This window comes from Delphinapterus leucas, chromosome 2, assembly GCF_059928025.1.
Source record: "Delphinapterus leucas isolate spDelLeu-1000000601 "Yukka" chromosome 2, BTC_Dleu_Yukka2, whole genome shotgun sequence".
NCBI lineage: Eukaryota > Metazoa > Chordata > Mammalia > Artiodactyla > Monodontidae > Delphinapterus > Delphinapterus leucas.
This window is the reverse complement of record NC_143130.1, coordinates 169,326,664-169,345,733: the sequence shown is the minus strand read 5'-3', so window position 1 is coordinate 169,345,733 and position 19,070 is coordinate 169,326,664. Positions and strand designations below refer to the sequence as shown.

Sequence of the window (19,070 nt, the reverse complement as noted above, 5' to 3'; positions counted from 1 at the left end):
AAGGGCCCCATCACTGATTTTTTCTTATTTTAAGAAGGTTTGGTGACTGCTTTTAAAAAAAAGTCTTCTATGAGTTCAGAATGGAAAATTTCTTTACAGTGTTTTTTTAAAGAAAATCTAGAAGAATGTATAAAATAAGCCCCAGTAAACCAACTGTAATATGAAGCATAAAAATGTATTTTAAAACTACACATATAAAAGAAGTTTAAAATGTTTTTCATGGAACCGCCTTTATGGTGTTGGATGGTAGAGTTTTTATTTTAAATAAAGACATTCCGTTTTCCAGGACACGATTTATACAAGAAAACATATAATGTCCTGTTGAACATAGGCCAGATACATTCCCAGACGCTTTGTTACCCAAAACTTTTGAGGGATTTCTTTATAGATGTTTTTGGCAGAAGTGGTGATTTTAGAGGAAACATATAAGAAATACCAGATGCAGTTTTCTGAATTGCCATAAATAGTTAAAAAATTATTTGTGATGATATAAACATCTGGGTATACTAGAAAATGTCAACATTTTAGTTAAGAAAAAAGCTATGTCAATTAGGTAAATAATTAGGCCCTTTTCAACTTAATGGTTGTACTTTTAAATGTATATTTTATTAATTCTTCTAGATATAAAGGGAAAAGCAAATTATGTAGATATGAGAATTTTTTGACTTTGTATGTTTTGTGTATTTTTCCTCATATGAATAATATGAGTAATTCATAACATAAATCATTTATTCTTTTTTGACCTGTGTTCTATTCTCAGATAGTCTCCCTTCCCAGAGAAAAGTCAGGCATTCTTTCATTTATCACAGATTCATTGTTTTGTGCTGTGCTGTGTACCAAGCAGTAAAATAAGTACTAAAGATACGGGACAAGAGTTCTACCTTCAGGAGGTTTATAGTCAAGCAGAAATAGGGGAAGACTACATGTAGTCACATACATGCAGCAAGCTATTTCAAAAGGAAGAAGCAATCCATTCTACTTCTTGATGGTGGTGTAGAAGGGTAGGAAAGGCTAGTGAAGGGTATACTTGCCCCCACTTGAATGGTGAATACGTACAGTGAAGCAGGCAAAGAGTTCGGGAAGGACATTCTGGATAGAGGAAGGAATTCGTATGAAACTGTGTGTCATAATTTGGAAACTGGCTGAAGATCTGGTGGACTAATAACGTGTATGTGTGTGTGTGTGCTGTATTGGTGTGGAGTGCCGAGAAGGCAGAGGTGAGAGTGAGCTGCTGTGTGAAGAAATGAAACTATAAGTATGGATCACAAACAGAAGTTGTAAACTGGGGCCCAAATTATAAAGGAGCAATTAGGACTAAGTAGAGACTGTGGTGAATTGGAGAGCTTCTTATAGGGGGCAACAAATTCTCAGCTTCACTGAACTGTTGTGTAGGAATGTGGGTCCAGGGTTGCCAGATCTTCAGGTCTTTCAAGAGACACCAAAAATGTAGACTTATGTGAAATGTTCCAGTTTTTTAATGTGACGTGTAATTTAAGTTTTTCAAAAAACCCTGTGTGGTCTGAACAAAACATTTCTTTGTGTCAGATTTAGTTTGTGCTAATTTGCAACAGTGAGCTTTCAGAAATGGGTTGAGGTTTAGTCTGTAGCCTAGAAAGTCTTTGTCATTAATAAATATCAGTATAAGTATATAGTGACGATGACATTCAGTAAGTGGCAAAATTATTATAATGACTTTACTGCTCACTGACCCAATTGTGGCCCTTTCTTTTGAGATATGGCAGGTCTGTGTGAACCTTTAAAAATTAAATATATAACTTGACTCATAAGCAACTGACAAAGGATTAATCTCCAAAATTTACAAGCAGCTCATGTAGCTCAATATCAAAAAAACAAACAACCCAATCCAAAAATGGGCAGAAGACCTAAATAGACGTTTCTCCAAAGAAGATATACAGATTGCCAACAAACACATGAAAGGATGCTCAACATCACTGATCATTAGAGAAACGCAAATCAAAACTACAATGAGGTATCACCTCACACCAGTCAGAATGGCCATCATCAAAAAGTCTACAAACAATAAATGCTGGAGAGGGTGTGGAGAAAAGGGAACCCTCTTGCACTGTTGGTGGGAATGTAAATTGATACAGCCACTATGGAGAACAGTATGGAGGTTCCTTAAAAAACTAAACATAGAACTACCATATGACCCAGCAATCCCACTACTGGGCATATACCCTGAGAAAACCATAATTCAAAAAGAGTCATGTACCAAAATGTTCATTGCAGCTCTATTTACAACAGCCAGGACATGGAAGCAACCTAAATGTCCATCGGCAGATGAATGGATAAAGAAGATGTGGCACATATATACAACGGAATATTACTCAGCCATAAAAAGAAACGAAATTGAGTTATTTGTAGTGAGGTGGATGGACCTAGAGTCTGTCATACAGAGTGAAGTCAGTCAGAAAGAGTAAAATAAATACCGTATGCTAGCACATATATATGGAATCTAAAAAAAAAAAAAAAGGTCATGAAGAACCTAGGGATAAGACAGGAATAAAGACACAGACCTACTAGAGAATGGACTTGAGGATACGGGGAGGGGGAAGGGTGAGCTGGGACAAAGTGAGAGAGTGGCATGGACATATATACACTACCAAATGTAAAATAGATAGCTAGTGGGAAGCAGCTGCATAGCACAAGGAGATCAGCTTGGTGCTTTGTGACCACCTAGAGGGGTGGGATAGGGAGGGTGGGAGGGAGGGAGACACAGGAGGGAAGAGATATGGGGACATGTATATATGTAAAACTGATTCACTTTGTTATAAACCAGAAACCAACGCACCATTGTAAAGCAATTATACTCCAATAAAGATGTTAAAAAATTAAAAATAAAAAAAAAACTTGATTCATAATATTCAGTCTTTAAGAAAATTTGTTTTGATATGGAAAAATGCAGTACAAATTATCTGAATTCTAATGTATTAAAGGATTGAGGGAGGAGGGTGGAGAGGAAAAATAAATTTGATCTGGTTACATTAAAAATATTTACATATTTACAAATCTCTTTCAAATGCACATAGTAACTCTAATTTAACTGTACAAATAATCCAGTAGACTTCAACATTGATATTTCAGTTTAATCACAGATTCTAATCTATTGAAATTCAAGTTAATGAGGTTATACTGTATTAATAAAATTCTTTTCTGTGAGTTCATTGCTAGGAAGTGGAGTTTCAAAAATTACTTTTTACTCTGCAATTAATAATTATAATTATGGAACAAGAAAGCATTCACCATATACTCTAGACCTTAAAATTCCGTTGAAATGGTTGAAAGGAATTGAGTTAAAAGACAAAGCAGTTGCTAATATGTCTTTTTTTTTTAAATTTATTTTTGTTTATTTATTTTGGCTGCGTTGGGTCTTCGTTGCTGCGTGCGGGCTTTCTCTAGTTGCGGCGAGGTGGGGCTACTCTTTATTGCAGTGCGCAGGCTTCTCATTGCAGTGGCTTCTCTTGTTGCAAGCACAGGCTCTAGGCATGTGGGCTTCAGTAGTTATGGTGCATGGGCTCAGTAGTTGCGGCTTGTGGGGCTCTAGAGCGCAGACTCAGTAGTTATCATGCACAGTCTTAGTTGCTCCGCGGCATGTGGGATCTTCCCAGACCAGGGCTCGAACCCATGTCCCCTGCATTGGCAGGAAGATTCTTAACCACTGTGCCACCAGGGAAGCCCACTAATATGTCTTAACTTCCAGTGTAAATAAATACAAGGTGCCTTTAAAAAATATCATTTGGATGCTCTGTTTTCTCTCAAGATCAAATAAATCTTTTGCCTTTTACTAAAGATTTCCGTGGAGAGAAACAAATCTGAGTGTTCAGTAAATTTTTTGAGGCCTTGCTTTGGCAGAGCTAGAAAAAAAAAATCGTTTGGTGTTATAATGAAAGTGATCTTGTATAAGTTGAAATTCTGTAATAAAAAGACCGTCAAATTTCTAGCCTTTGCTTTAATTACATTTAATTGAAGAGGCTAAATTTCCTTATATTAGATTTAATATATCAGATTTAAATTTATTTTTTAGGTAGCCAGTCCAAGTAAGACACAAGACCCAGTTTATTTACTGACATATCTATAATAAAATCATATTTCTAACATTCTTTTTTCCTTGCGTTGACTTCTTTGCCATAGTTTGTAAAGATGACAAATAAGGTAAATGGAGGAAAAGTTATCAGTGTTAATGCTAACCAAAGTGATACATATTATCGATAATGGTTAGGGCTAGGTTGAATGCTGATATTTTAAAAAATCAGATGAATGAATACTAATGAATACTAATATAGAACTTTACTGGTTAAAAATGTCACATTTAATCACTCAGTAGATTTCTCTCAAAATCCTTTGAGATAAGCATGCTCATTTTACAAAATAGGCATCAGAATCCAGCCCTGGTGACAGGACCATGATTCACATCCAGGTCTTGTGACAAGACCATAATTCACACGCAGATCTCCGGACTCTCAAGTCCTGCTCCAGCCATCTCTCTTTTCTCAGTCAGGTGACTGTTAAATAAACTTGAATCTTGTCCAAGGGAGCTTAGTCATAAAATAGCCAATGACTTTGTAAGGAGTGTGACCTAACTGTATGATGCTCTCTGAAGACAGTATTAATAGTGCAGTGTTACTAATTACAAATAAAATGTAAAATTATGATGTACTAATTTGTTGTAGTCACTTACATTTTATGTTAAATTTTGATTTTAAATCAAGTGATGAAGATCATGGTACCATCTCTAGGTATTACAGAGACGAGGCTCTGATATGGTTTTAGGATGTCAGATATTCAGAGTAACTCTTCCCCTAAACTAGACCAACCTCAGTTGCTTTATTGCTCAACTTTAAAGTGTACCCCCCACTGCCCTTTCTTTCCCGCCTAACTTCCAGACAATTATTTTGGCATGTTTTTAGGTTATTTCACAGGGATATTGTATTTGGCTAAAACCCCATTTCTGAATAACTATGTTTTGCCTGCCCATGTAAATATAATTCTGATTTCAAATTGTGGTTTGAATTAGTGTGCAGTTTTTATGGAGAAATATTGAGAATCTTTTGTGGGAGGAGTATAGGTGTGCCTGGGGAAAAAGAGAAATCTGTAGGGACCTTTGAAGTCAGTATTTGCCTTTCTTTTCTTTTCTAAATCTTTCCTAGTTAACCCATCCTTCCAGTCCCTTCCCCCAAATTCTGAGGTTGTTTTCTAGACTCAAATATCAGAACCCATTTAAATTACTCATATTTGAAATAGCCCTCTACATGTCTGCAAGGATATGCACATTGTCAGTTCTCTTTCTCATTAGCTCAGGACTAACTTGTATTCTGATAATGAGTTTAAGAAATTTTACCCTATTATTTTGGCCTTAAGGATGTTTTGATCAGACCTTTCAGAACACAGAGATTTTAATAAAAGTTATACCCATATTAAAGAATTTTCATCAAAATATTTTCTACTTGAACTTTATTAAGATGGGTTTCCTGATCAATTTTTCATGGAGCAAAGTTAAATTTTTCCAATTAATTTTATTAAAATCATTTTTATCAGAATCAGCTCTGTGAATTTTACTCTGAAGATATCTATCATTCAGTTTTATCTTCCTTTTCTTTTTTTAATAAGAGACAGTACAGTGTAATGGTTATATCCTGGTTATACTCCAAAGCAGTGCTATCCTATAAAAATGCAATGGAAGCCACATTTATAATTAAAAATAAATTTAGTAGCCATGTTTAAAAAGTAAAAAGATACAGGTAGATTATTTTAATAATATATTTTATATAACTCAGCATATCTAGAATATTATCATTTTGACATGTAATCAATATAAAAATCATTAATTTTAGAAGAAAGTAGTTAGGAGAAGGGAAGTCTCAGAGAAACGGAAGGTTGGGGATAGATTAAGTTTGACCTCTTCTTCTGCTACCTTTGTATAGCCTTGAAGAGAAGTGGAAGAGGATGAAAGAGAAGACTGTGCCCATCTTTACTCTAGCTCTTACTTTAGTTCATGAGTGGGGTGGTTAATTCAGAACATCAACAAGAGATTAACTTACTTGCTGTTCTTCCTCTGAATAATTAAGAGTTCTACTTAATTTAGAAGGTAGTACTAGAAAAGGCCCACGTGGCACCATGGTTCGTAGTATATATGTGCCCATTAAGAATCTAAAATGTCTTTTACTGACTCAGACTTTAGTAATAGTCTTGTTCTCTCTGTCTCTGTCTGTCTTTCTGTGTCTGTCTGTCTCTCTCTTAATGTCCAAGCTTAAATTCCTCCCTGGAAAGACAGGAAAGGAAATGTTTGTAGTAGATTTTCCAAACACAAACCTTGCTTTTATAATACGGTTATGACAACCACCTCTGTTTTGGTAAAAGTTAGCCTATTACATTTTGCAGTTTAGATTTTTGCAATGTGGAAAAACCACAAACCATTGCAAACAGTTAAACTGAACATTTTGTATATACATTTAGTACTGTAAATCAGAGTTTTAGTACTGTACAGACAGAATGAAAACATAAAGCAGATGAACCTGGCCTAATCTGTAAGGTTCAGAGAAAACTTCTTTGAGGAAGGGACTTGGGAACTGACATGTGAATGGTAAAGAGGAGTTAATAGGCAGTGCCGAAGGAAAAGAGCTTTCCAGGCAAAAGGAAAAACGTTTGCAGAGGTCTTGCAGTGGGAATTGAGAGTTCAGAAATAAATCATACATTTCTGGTCAATTGATTTTCAACAAGGATTCCAAAGGAATAGTTTTTTCAACACATGGTACCAGAGCAACTGGATATCCACATGTACACGAACGAAGTTGGACCCTTACCTCATACCATGCACAAAAAGTAACTCAAAGTGGGTCATAGACCTACATTTTAGAGTTAAAACTGTGAAACTCTTAGAAGAAAACATAGGAGTAAATCTTTGTGATGTTGAGTTAAGCAGTGGCTTCTTAGATATGACACTAAAGGGGCAAGCAACAAAAGAAAAACTAAATTGGACTTCATTAAAATTAAAAACTTCTGTGCATCAAAGGATACCATCAAGAAAGTGAAATGACAACTCACAGAGTGGGAGAAAATATTTGCAAGTCGTATACTGGATAAGGAAACTTGTATCCCACTACCACTAGGAAAATGCTGCATAACTCAAAGAGTAGGTTTGTGGAAAGAGGTCAGAGTTGTCTCATGTTGGGATGTGAGTGTTTCTTGATTTGAAAAGTTGAGCTGTACTGCAAAGCATTCTCCTAATTTCTTTCAGAATGAAATTTGTAATCTAGCTTGATGTTAATAAGCATCTCCTTCGGCTCAGACTATCCATTTCTGAGGAAACGGGTGTAAACTCCATGGGTTTGCTGAGAGTTCCTTAGTCTAGGAATCCATGGTCCCATGGCATGGTTGATTATGAACAGGGTCTCTCCTGTTGTAATTCTAGACTTTGATTTTAGTACTGTTCACATTCCTAGTATTCTGCCAAGACTTTACAGATTTTGCTTCCTTTTAAAATAAATAAGAATTTAAAAATAAAATAATCTAAACATCTTTCTAAATCAGTCATAAGCTATAGTATCTTGCCTAGTGTGAGAACCAGTGATCTGAATTGTTTCTTGCAGCTTATTTACCCCAGGATACTTTGCCCTATCAGCTGCCTTCTGAGCCATGGTCTTGGTTGCGTTAGCTGCTCTTCCTCTTCTTAGCTCACCAAAAAAGATTCCAGCCGGGAAAATGGAAAAAGGAAAATCTAAAATTGTCCTTTCCGGTATTTTCCCATTAAAGAGTGGCTCTGGAGATGTTTCATGCAAAGGAGCAGTGGTGAAAAATCTCTTCTTTGATGTTAAGTTTCTGAAGAGAATGAGAAAACCTTTGGTTTTTAAATGTTCTGTTAAAGAATTGATTATTTTATTGGGGGTAAACAATGTGAATTAATGCATACTCTGGCTCCTAGGTAATTTCTATACCAGAGAACCTAATTCCCTGAACCAAAGAAGAGGTGGACGCAATTGAGTATTCCTAATTAGAATAAGTACATATATTCAAAATTCTCACTAAAGATGTCATAAATCTCATTATATATTCATACAGACTATTTTAATCAGTTAATGACTCTCTTTATTCACATATTTTAAAACAGATGAGCTCCGACAAGAAATGCTGGATGATGTACAAAAGAAATTGATGAATTTAGTAAATAGCACAGAAGGAAAAGTGGACAAGTATGCTCTGCCTTTTACTTTTATGTACTTTATGGGGTTCACTTTTATGGTAAAAACAATTTCTACATGTAAATATATGTGATTAAGGTTTTAAAAATCCTTTTCTTTTTCTTATATAATGATGAGCTGCAGTTAGTTTTAATGAGGGGTCAGTAACTTGTTTTCTCTTGGTTTTTAAATAGACTTTCCCAGCTCAAATTCTTTTTCTTAAAACCATAGGCAAGAGTTAAAACATCACCACAATATAAAGTACTTAGAAAATATAAAGTTGATTCTTACCATTCTTTTTTGTTCTCTTTACTGCCCTTAAGTGGATATATCTTGCTCAAATGCATTAGGTGTGAAACCTAGGTATACATGTAGTATATCTTTAACATTTTAAAGATTTAGATATTATGAGCAAATTTTTAATGAATGAGGAAATATAAGCATAACCGTTAAGCACAAGAACTATCATCACCATTTAGGATACGGAGGGAAAAATCTGAAGTGTCTCCTTAAGACATCAACCCAGACAGGCACTGAGAATTACTAATGAGGTACCATCTCAGTTGATTATTTGGTTGAAGAAAGTTGGTGACTAGTAAGTGATGTTTTTAAAGGTACACATTTTGGGTTGTTTGCAATATTCTTAATTAGACTTGTCAAAAAATTTTTAAAGCTACGTTAAAATATTTTAGTGTTTTTTATAACTGTTATTTAAATATGATTAAATATTTGTATGTTTAGTGTTGATTGTTTGGATACACTAGATATTGAGACAACTGGTGAGTTAGCCTGAGCTGTTTCTGCCTCCGTTTTCATAGAGTTCTAATGAGAAACCTCTTCACTGGACACTTCCACACACCAAAAAATCAGCGTCATGAAGTGTTACGATTAATGGGAAGCATCCTAGGTATCAAAAAGGAGGAAATGGAACAGGTAACTGAATATTGAATGCCATTTTGAATACATTTATAACTAAAATGCTTGGTATCATATAAATTTTTTTTTTTTTACTGTGTATTATATAACTTGCTGAATGCAGTTTTCTCAGTAATGTGGAAATGGAATCATGTTATACTACAGAGAAGAAGCAGATTTGCGCAGCTTGTGTAATATTAGTTTAAATGTTTTGTAACTTATATGCAACCGTTCATATCAGAATGCTTCAAGTTTGAGACATGACAGTCCTCAAATTTTATTTGAAATAGTGCTTAGGATGACAGTGTTATATGTAGCTTCTGTCAGTAGGAAACTAGGAATTGGACTTGGAAAACATGGTTTACTACCATCTGAAATCATGTAAAAGTGCTTCTGTTTTCTTTTCTTGTGTTGATAATATTTTTCTGTTTTAAAATAATCTTTCAGTTGTTGAATGAAGATCAGGGTGGTGTTACCAAGTGGATGACTGGGTGGCTTGGAGGAGGATCAAAAAGTGTTCCCAGCACACCTTTGAGACCAAGTCAGCAATCTCTGCTTAATAGTGTAAGAGTTGATTTATTCCTGCTGGATGTGAGCAGTGAAATGATTGTGCATCATATTCATTTGCAAAGAATTAGACTTCTTTTTCAGGTTATTTTATACAGCCCTTTTGTTTTGGGGTTGTGGAAACTGAGATCCAGAGAGGTGATTCGCTTAAGGATAATAAGCCAGTTTTAATAATTTTATTGCACATATCAGTAGGTTTTATTTTAACATTTTGTTTACATGGTACTTTGATTTTTCAAAGCATTAACTGTTCCTTCCTTTGTATTTGATCATGCTGCTATCAGCCCACAGTCATTTATCTCTTACTACTAAGTTATGAGATTCTTGAAGACAGAGGCTCTGTTTTATGCCTGTATGTATCTACCTAGTCATTGAGCCAGTGAATATTTATTGAGCACCTGCTGTGTACCAGACTGTTCTGAGCATTGAGGATGCAGGTGCAAACCAAATAGGTAAAGTGCTTTCCCTCAACAAACTTACATTCTGGTAGGAGGAGGCAGTTAATAAACACGAAAATACGATGCCTGGTATATAGTAGGCTTAAGATGAGTATTAATTGAACTGAGTAGCACTGTGAGTTAGAATGTGGAGTTTACTTCTTTATTTTATTTTTTTTACTAAAGAGGAAACTGAGGATAGGTGACTTACCCAAAGCTGGTGAAAGATAGAACTCAAATTGGATGGCATAAAATTTAATTTAAAGGAAAGTTCTACATGACATTATTTTAATCTGATAATATTACTGGTGAGCTTTTGCTGTACTCATTCATTCGGTGTTACTCTAGAAAAATAGGACTTTAATGCTTGTTTTCTGTTGATATAATTTTTTTATGTCTATGTAAACGGTTACTAAAATGATTGAAGACTTGATGTCTTAAGTGCCATTGATGGTGAGAAATCTGTTATCTGGTGGCTAATTCTCATTACGAGGTTTGTAACAAGTGTTGTCATCAAAGATTATTGATTAAATTGTTAAAGTTTTTGATTGATACCTGTGTATCAGAGTGCTAGCACTTTTAATTGTTCATAAGGCTTGTTCATAAAGAAATGATTCAGGTAGCATGACTAGTTTTTAATATTTAATTAGAATAGCTGGTACAGTTTCTTAGCTGTAGTGAATATAATTTTATTATCTGCCTAATATATCCCAAATATTTTTTCTTAGTCTTTTTCAGAACTTTTTGTTAAATTTCTAGAAACAGAATCTCATCCATCTATTCCACCACCCAAGCTTTCTGTTCATGATATGAAACCTCTAGATTCACCAGGAAGGAGAAAACTAGATACAAGTGTACCCGGAAGTTTTAAAGGTAAAATCAGATACTTATTTTTTCTACAATTTAAAAAATTGATAATTTTTGATTATGTTTTACTGTGATATTAACTAAATTTTTAGTGTTTTTGAAAATGTGCAGTAATGACTTCTTCCAAAATTCCAGTAAGGCGTTAGATTTTGGCTTCATACATTCTTGTAGCAACCTGATATTTAATTAGCTTAGATTAATTTAAGCAATATGAAATATTTTCCCTTTATATATTGGAATAATTCTTCTCTCTCTGCATAAGACACCTTGAATTATTCGTGGAAGTGGTGGTTGAACTGGTAAACCTTTGCTTGTTCACACATTTTCCTTTTGAATTGTAGTTTATAGTTAAAGATTTTTCCCCTGTGATAATAATCTAAGTGTTACACTCAAAAACCAAAGTTGGTGTGTTAATAATATGTACAAGAGCTGTTTAGTAAACTGGCCTACACATCCAAGAACATTATGAAGAGTTCTTATATGTTAAAAGGCCTGCCTGGAAGCAAATGGTATGGTGGTTCAACAATATGTGGACGTAGTTTTCTACCCCACTAGGTTGTAAGGATCTTACGCTATTTATATCCCTCATATTGGCATGTACTAAAGTTTCTTGAGTTCAAATTAAAGTATAATCCATTAGACTATATATGAATTCTTTATTGGAAGGGCTGTCTTTTATCTGAAATCTTCACATTTTAATACAGACTAACATGTTTGCTAGTTGGACTGTAAAGGAACATATTGTATACTGTCAAGTTTGTCACATGCCAGATACTTAAATTTGGATAAAATACTGAATTTATATTCTGAAATTTAAATAACTTCCTTAGTTCTTATTTAGATGAATATTTCTATTTTCCTGAACTTTTATAGAAAGTGGTAAAATTATTTTAGATAAAAGATTTGTCTACTAAATTTAGTCTTTAGAAAAGTCTCAACTTTAACATGTGTAGGCTATACTAAAACACTTGTTATACTAGATTTTAGCATCTTGAAGCTAAAATTTATTCTATTTTATTTAAATTTATTTTATTTAAATATACATTATTTAAATTTTGATTCCAAAATTTCTTTTGGCAGGGTCTCCCCTCCCTCTCCCTCCTTTCCCCTGTCTCCACTCCTTCCCCTTCTTCCCTCTCCTCCTCTTTCATACACCTCCCCACCTTCAGTTATCAAGTCACATGCGCAGCTTCATTTGTATTGATCAGAGACAAAAGCCAGAGCTTACCACATAGCACCAGAAGCTTTTTCAGAGTTTGGAAAATTGTCATTCACAGGAAAGTACAACTTGGGGACCCAGGGGTGCTCAATGATAAGAAGATTTGATGAATTTGTCTCAACGCTCCCTTTGTTTTGGAGGCCTCTTTTATTTGAGTTTCCCACTGCTGAAGTGGGTGCCTTCAACAGGTTGCTTGTCTCTCAACCATGAAGTTGTTAATGATCTTGGGTAATAAAGCAGAATTCTGCCCACTAAGAAATTAGTACGTAAACCAAATGCCTGTTCCAGTAAAAACTTAATTGTTCAGCCTGACTTTACAGAGAAATAATCTAATGAGAATTATTTTCAGACTTTTGAACGTCTAAAAGGTGATCATTTAATGTAATGCATAAGTTGTTTTTTCTTTTGGTAAATTAATATTAAATCTGATTGTTATCATTGCAATATGGATGCTAGTTTTTTTCATGACCACTATAATAATTTGGGCAAAACAAGTTCTAAAGTCCTCCCATCTTTCAGGTGGTTAGATAAGAGTTTGCCTGGTTACATAGAAAACATCTTTTAAAAAACTGTTGTTATAGTAAATGATGTTAATCAGTTATATAACTGGTATCAAGTATAAGACAACAATACTCATGTGTTTAATAAAGTATTAGCTCTACATACAAATATTTCTCACTTCCATTTCTTTCTCTATTTATTGCCTTATCCTCTTTCACCTTCTGTGTTTCATAGACCTGTTTATCCGATCCAGAACCCGGCAGCATATGAACTAAATTTATTTGGGGGCCAAATCTAGGAACCTAAAACACATGTATAACAGTGACCAAATAGCATATGGGAGATTAAATCATTCATATTTTGTCATTTAGATACAACCGAACCCAGGTCTGGTAGAAGAACAGATGTGAATCCGTTCCTAGCTCCCCGCTCTGCGGCTGTGCCTCTCATTAACCCAGCTGGACTTGGACCTGGAGGGCCTGGGCATCTCCTTTTGAAACCCATCTCAGACGTACTGCCCACATTTACGCCTTTGCCAGTGTTACCTGACAACAGCGCCGGAGTTGTGTTGAAAGACCTTTTGAAGCAGTAGGTGATTCTCAAGCCAGAGATGACATATATAGCACTTTAAAAAAAACCCGTGAACACTATGTATATGTAGTTTATCACAAAGTGGCCTTTTGGAAAAAGTCATGTATTTGTTCACAGTTATACTTTATCTAAATTTAATAGCAGTATTCTCAATGCTTCTAGAAATTGCAGGTGTTAAAGGAGGAAGTGTTTGCTATATTATCTCCTTTTTTTCCCTGTCTGATTTGACCTAACTTAAGCTAGAAACATTCGCTCTTTTAATTTTAATTTACAAAAATAAGAAAAATTAAAAGACGAAAACACTAGTAGCTATATATCAGCTCTTTATTTCCTTTTCAAGCTCATTGAAGCTAGAGACATGTAGTTTATCTTTTAAAGATAATCAACAGATTTACCAAAAAGAGGGAAGAAGAAAATAGTGGTGGCTTATCTGCGTAGTGCAAAAATTGATCTAAAGTATATATTGATCATCTTTAAGAGGACGTGGAGTAGACAGGTTAAGAACAAGGCTGTCCCTGGGAGGTCACAGGTGTCCTCAGGTGGAAGGTGTGTGTATTTGGTACTATGCAGTTTCATCTCGTGTGTAGATTCATGTGATGACAGTGCAGAGACAGAGAACAGTTTCGTCAAGGACCCCTTGTGCTCCCCTTTCACAATCATAGCCACCTCCTTCCCTACCGTCTCCTTAACCTCTGGAAACCCCTCACTACGCTCCTTCTCTGTAATTTTGTCATTTCAAGAGTGCCATTCGGTGGAATCCTACAGTATGTAACCTTTTGAGACTGGCTTTTTTCACTCAGCATAATTCCCTTGAGATCCTTCTAAGTCGCTGAATATATTGGAAACTTGTTCCTCTTTACTGTTGAGTACATACTGTGAACATATGGTTTAGTTTTAAGAGCTAAGGTGTCTCTTTAAAGATAGCATCTTAAAACTGTTTCTACACACCTACTCGCAGCTTTCATCTAAGTGTTAAATTCTACAGCTGCATTTACATAACTATAATTAGCAATATCACTAGAAGTGACACCTCCTGCCTCTATCTGAGGTATTGACATGAGAGGTACGGCCACCTTGGAGTCATCCATTCTCATCCTCACAGTCACTGAGGGTAGTGAAATCACTTCAACGACACCAGCACCAGGTGTTTGGAACTTAGCGGTAAGGGAGTATTCCTTTAATTTTTTTATAAACCCCTCATAAAATTCCTGACTTGGAATTTAATTACGTCGGGACATTCACGTTTGTATTAGTTGTTGAAGTTGTACATTTAAAGACATTTCTTTGCAAATTTTGTAAATTTCGATATGCCTTTAAAATAGAAACATCTGTATAATAAGGAAAGGTGAAAACGATACTAATCCAAATATGTAAATAGGCCTGGCTCTGACCAGGGCTAAATTTGGTTGTTTGTAAATTTTGCTGTGATTAACTGTATACTTTGTACTGTATTTAGAGGATTGGAAGTCTTTATGTGTTGATGGATAAAACTTGTTTTTCTGAAAAATCTAGTAACTTAGACATCGCTGCTTCAGAACATCCCCTGTCTCCTTTGCTAACTTATTTATATTGCCATTCTTTATTTAGCATACTTTAAAGGAAGTTGTCATACAAGTGCTTTATTAGAACTATCCAACTGTCTCCTGTCCGGTTTGCCCATTATTGTTTCTCTACGAAATTATTACTCTTAGGTTTTATAAGGTCCTTTCAAAGATACTTTCACTGACCATCCTAAATTATTTGCTGCTTGCCACTGAATTTTTCTTTCAGTGTGGAGCATCCGAAATAAAAGTTTCTAAGTTAAAAAAAAAAAAAAAAGACAACATGATCCTTCATTTTGAAGAAATATAGAAAAAAATTCCCTCTTTTAATTTGAAAAGGAGATGCATGGTGGGTATAAGTAGCATGTCATCATATTTTAAATGCCTTTTATGACATTTTCAGTATTTCCTTCCCTGCTCCAAACAGCCTATCCCCCCCATTACCCCATAGTTTAACATAAGTTGGAAAGCTGTTATGGGTGGATTGCATATCTAAACATCCCAACATGACCTTACATGGCTGCTATTTTAAAAAGTACGTGACCTCATCCTAAAGCTGTAGTACCTAATGTTTCAGTCGTATCTTCATCGAAACTATAGGTCACTGATGTGCATACTAAGTGTTTGTTGATCTAAACCAGGCATAACTCATCTGCTTTTCTGACACTAAGATGAGTCAGAGATGAAACACCTGCTCAAAGAATCTTCTTAGGAACCACACAGTGAAGAAGCTTGTATTTCTAATGTTAGCAGTTGGACATTGCTAACACTAATTTTACTGCAGTATTTTAACTACAGTAATTTTGCTGTTTACTTCTCTATAAACTTACTAAAATTTGTGGTTGAATTTTTCCGTAGCTGCCACAGTTTTTCACAGCATTCCTAATGGTTTTCAGCTGCTATATTGTAGTAGAAAATTCATCCAGTCATTGGATTTGATTTTAGTATAATACTGTATCTCATGGTTGAGTTTTTAGTTCCTGCCATTATTGAGTTGAAAGAAAAAAACAAAACCAAAACTAAGTGACAAAAACATGGGGGAAAAAGGAATGACTTTCTTAAAACCATCCAACTAAATACTAAATATCCCCCTCAAGTAAAGCCTCTAGTTTATTGTAACCTTTTAATGGGTAATTGAAAGGGGGAAAAAGTCAAAATACTTTTCCAGTCAGTAGGTGGAAAAAAAAAACTATGCTTCAGGGACAAGAGATAATAAGAATTATTGATAAAGAGCTATTATGTGTCAAACTTAAGGCATTTAAATTTGATTTTTAAGGCTAATGAAGTTTTTCATATATCAAACTATTTAAAACATCTTCCATTAACAAAAATTTATCTTTCGTTTTTTAAATATCAAGTTAAGTATAACATTTATATATTCCTATGGAAAAAATAATGGTACTTTTAATGATCTGACATTTGTGATTATTTGCCAGTCTTTACTTTTTAACTTATTAAGGTTTCTCTACTTAAAACTTATAATTTGTCTTTTGACTTTTAGGGAAATATCTAGTGGGATATTTACAGCCCAGCCTTAATATTGGGTTGTGTTTTATAGAGCTAAAGTCAATGCATTTCTGAATTTCTCAGGAGCACTGCAAGGCAAAAAAACTACTCCAAATAAAAATGATATATGTAAGTTGGCAATGTCTTCATCCACAATAAAAAAAAAAACTTTTTAGCAAACAGCTGCTGACTTTTTCTTTAGAAGGGGGAGAAATGACTTACACATGTTGTTTATAGCAGAAGTTGATGAACTACTGAAGCTGATATCTTCAAGTGTTCACCGGATGTCTGTTAGGATACTGTTTGAGCCTTGGAAATGTTAACTATGAGCGATTTAATAGATGCTCAAGATTATGTGTGAAAAGAGGATCTGAGAGGTTTTAGCCAGCTCTTTTTTTTCTCCAGAGGTGATACTATGCATCATTGGGCTCTTGGTTTTTCTGCAAAATAATCAGTTATGTATTCATTTTTTCTTAGATGTGGAACTTGTATATTTTTAACTGTTCATGTGGTAGGATTGGAAGGAACATGGGTTTTAAATTTGAGAGATGGATTGGAGTACAGATTTTGAACCTTTCTGTGTGACCTTTAACAAAATTACTTTGACTATGGGACTGATTTTTCTTGTCTCTGAAATAACACACATCTATTAAACTTATGGGTTATAGGGATGAAATGACCCATTCATTCATAATATTTATTAAATGAATAAATGTACCACTTGTGGAAATGCTTTATAAAGTCTATAGTTCTACACAGATATTAGAAGTTGTGGTAATTACTGCCAAAAAGTAGATAAGAATGTCAGGGATGGGGGTGTTACTGAATCCAAGTGTTATTTCAAAAAGGTAAGGAGAGGTCAAACGCCTGAAGTTCTTGCCGCTCTGGTGGGCTGAGTTTTAAGAAGAATCAGTTGGATTTAGGAACTGGCTCAGGAAGTTGTTGGCTGTGACCTAGAGAAGTGTCGGTGGAATGGTGGGAGTAAAAAACATGTTAAGTAGGTCGAGTAGGTGCTGAGCAAGTGGTGATGGTGTTTATAGGCATCTCTTCTGAGAAATCAGGTTGTGAAGGGGAAAGGGGATAGTAGGAGAGGAGAGTGGGGTGGAGGCACTTGCACGCTGGGAGACTTGAGCAGGTGTGAATGCTTGTGCGAAGGACACATTTAGATGGAGGCTGAAGAGTGGAGAGAAGAGTTCCTGAGGGGGGAGCTGATAGAGTCTGAACACAGATGGGGGGATTGGCCTCAGGGAGGACTCCTACCAGGACGGGAGTGATGGAAGAAAGGGGACATGCGGGTAGCAAGAAAACTGCAAATTTTCTTCTGTGAGGTTGGCAAGGAGCTTTATCTCCTACAGATGAGGGAGAGGAGGGTCTGAGGCTTGAGGGATTCAGTCAAATGGGAGAGACAGACGCTTGTCCAGGTACTAGAGCAGTGCTCGTGGGCACGTGCCAAGTGCCTGAGGGCCCTGACTTAGGCCTGACAGACAGATGGGGGGCGTGGTGGTTAAGCACATCTCAAAGGAAGTACCACTGGCGCACCCTAGAAGGGAGCAAGCTAGCAAAGTAAATGTCAGGTAAAAAACAGTTCTTGCTCTAACCAGTTCTAGTGGAATACAAATTATTACTAACCTGAACCTTGTTTTCCTGTCCTTGGAATTTAGGTCATGTGAATATATGATATATCTGAAAGTTTTACAGCATGTTATTATCATAATTTAATACATCCAGTAAATTATTAATCCATTATAATTACAACAATATTTGTTTTGGAGATAGAGAAAAATTTAAGAATGTTAATAAATGGATCACTTAAGGCAAATATTTGAACCCTTAGTTGGTTTTCTGCCTTGGCTATTACTGTGTATCCGTCTTTTAGCCCTTCTCGGGTTAAGAAATTAATAATTTGCCCTATAATGATGTTATAACCGTGATCATTTTCAGCTGTGACTTTATTTTACAAGAGTACTCTCCTTTTCACCTCAAATATTCTTAGGCTTCAGTGAACTATTTCTGACCCTCAAAAATTAAATCTCAGTGATTGAAAATATTTGTGAACTTAATGTAACTTAGGAGCTGGGTAAAGTTTTCTAGATATACTTGGACTGTTAAGAATGTAAGATACATTATTCTACTTTGTAAAATATAATACATTTTAGATGTTGAAAGACATTATATTGTGAGGAGGTTTCCTCCAACAATGGTGAATCAGTCTCAAGCCCTTATGGACCCATGGGTAAATGGGTGTGTATTTAAAGTGCATAGATTTCCCAGAGGGCAAGGGCAATCCCAGGTGGTGAAGGGAATCATGATTTCATTTAAAAAAAAGAGTTGGAAAGAAAGCAACATAAGTTTGCTCAGGTTTCCTAGCAGCTCCTTCCGTTTAGCTGTATTTAAAGAACCACGGTGTTATATGGGAGCTAACACATTAGTCCCTTTATAAAAGGGATTTTCAGGCACTCTCCTCAAATAAAAAGGGAATGATGGTAATAAAGTTACAAGTTGTAGACTAACGAGTTAATTTTTTATTTTTGAAAACTTATATGGAATGCACAGTCTTTGGAAAATTTTGGAATCATTTCAAAGTCATCTCTCTAAGGCATTTGCAGGGCCTCATGCAGATTTACTACTAGAGTAGCCTGAATATAGGCGTTCAAACTGTGTTGCTTCCTTTACGACTGCACTTGCCAACTGTAGCTCCTGTGTTGAAACATATTGATGATGGTAAACATCA

At 35.2% G+C, this 19,070-nt stretch overlaps 1 protein-coding gene and 1 non-coding gene across 11 annotated transcripts in view; both read left to right on the top strand.

Moving 5' to 3' along the window:
* TRIP11 (thyroid hormone receptor interactor 11) overlaps nt 1-19,070 on the top strand; it is a 76,363-nt gene that overhangs the window by 50,339 nt on the left and 6,954 nt on the right. For 7 of the 10 annotated variants that reach the window (XR_016392258.1, XM_089908131.1, XM_089908130.1 and 4 more), the window contains 5 exons: nt 8,126-8,207; nt 9,014-9,128; nt 9,558-9,674; nt 10,843-10,987; nt 13,073-13,289. Coding sequence is in view for 8 of the 10 variants with exons in the window: in XM_089908131.1 (XP_089764257.1) it covers nt 8,126-8,207; nt 9,014-9,128; nt 9,558-9,674; nt 10,843-10,987; nt 13,073-13,289 (676 nt within the window). In the remaining 2 variants the exon portion in view is untranslated. Of the gene's footprint in view, nt 1-8,125; nt 8,208-8,674; nt 8,791-9,013; nt 9,129-9,557; nt 9,675-10,842; nt 10,988-13,072; nt 18,438-19,070 lie in introns of those variants that run through there. The other 3 variants (XM_022576256.3, XM_022576255.3, XR_016392259.1) reach the window with 3 other exon arrangements.
* On the top strand, nt 3,762-3,877 carry LOC115802995 (U5 spliceosomal RNA). The gene has a single exon (XR_004023578.1). It is a non-coding gene; the product is annotated as a U5 spliceosomal RNA (small nuclear RNA).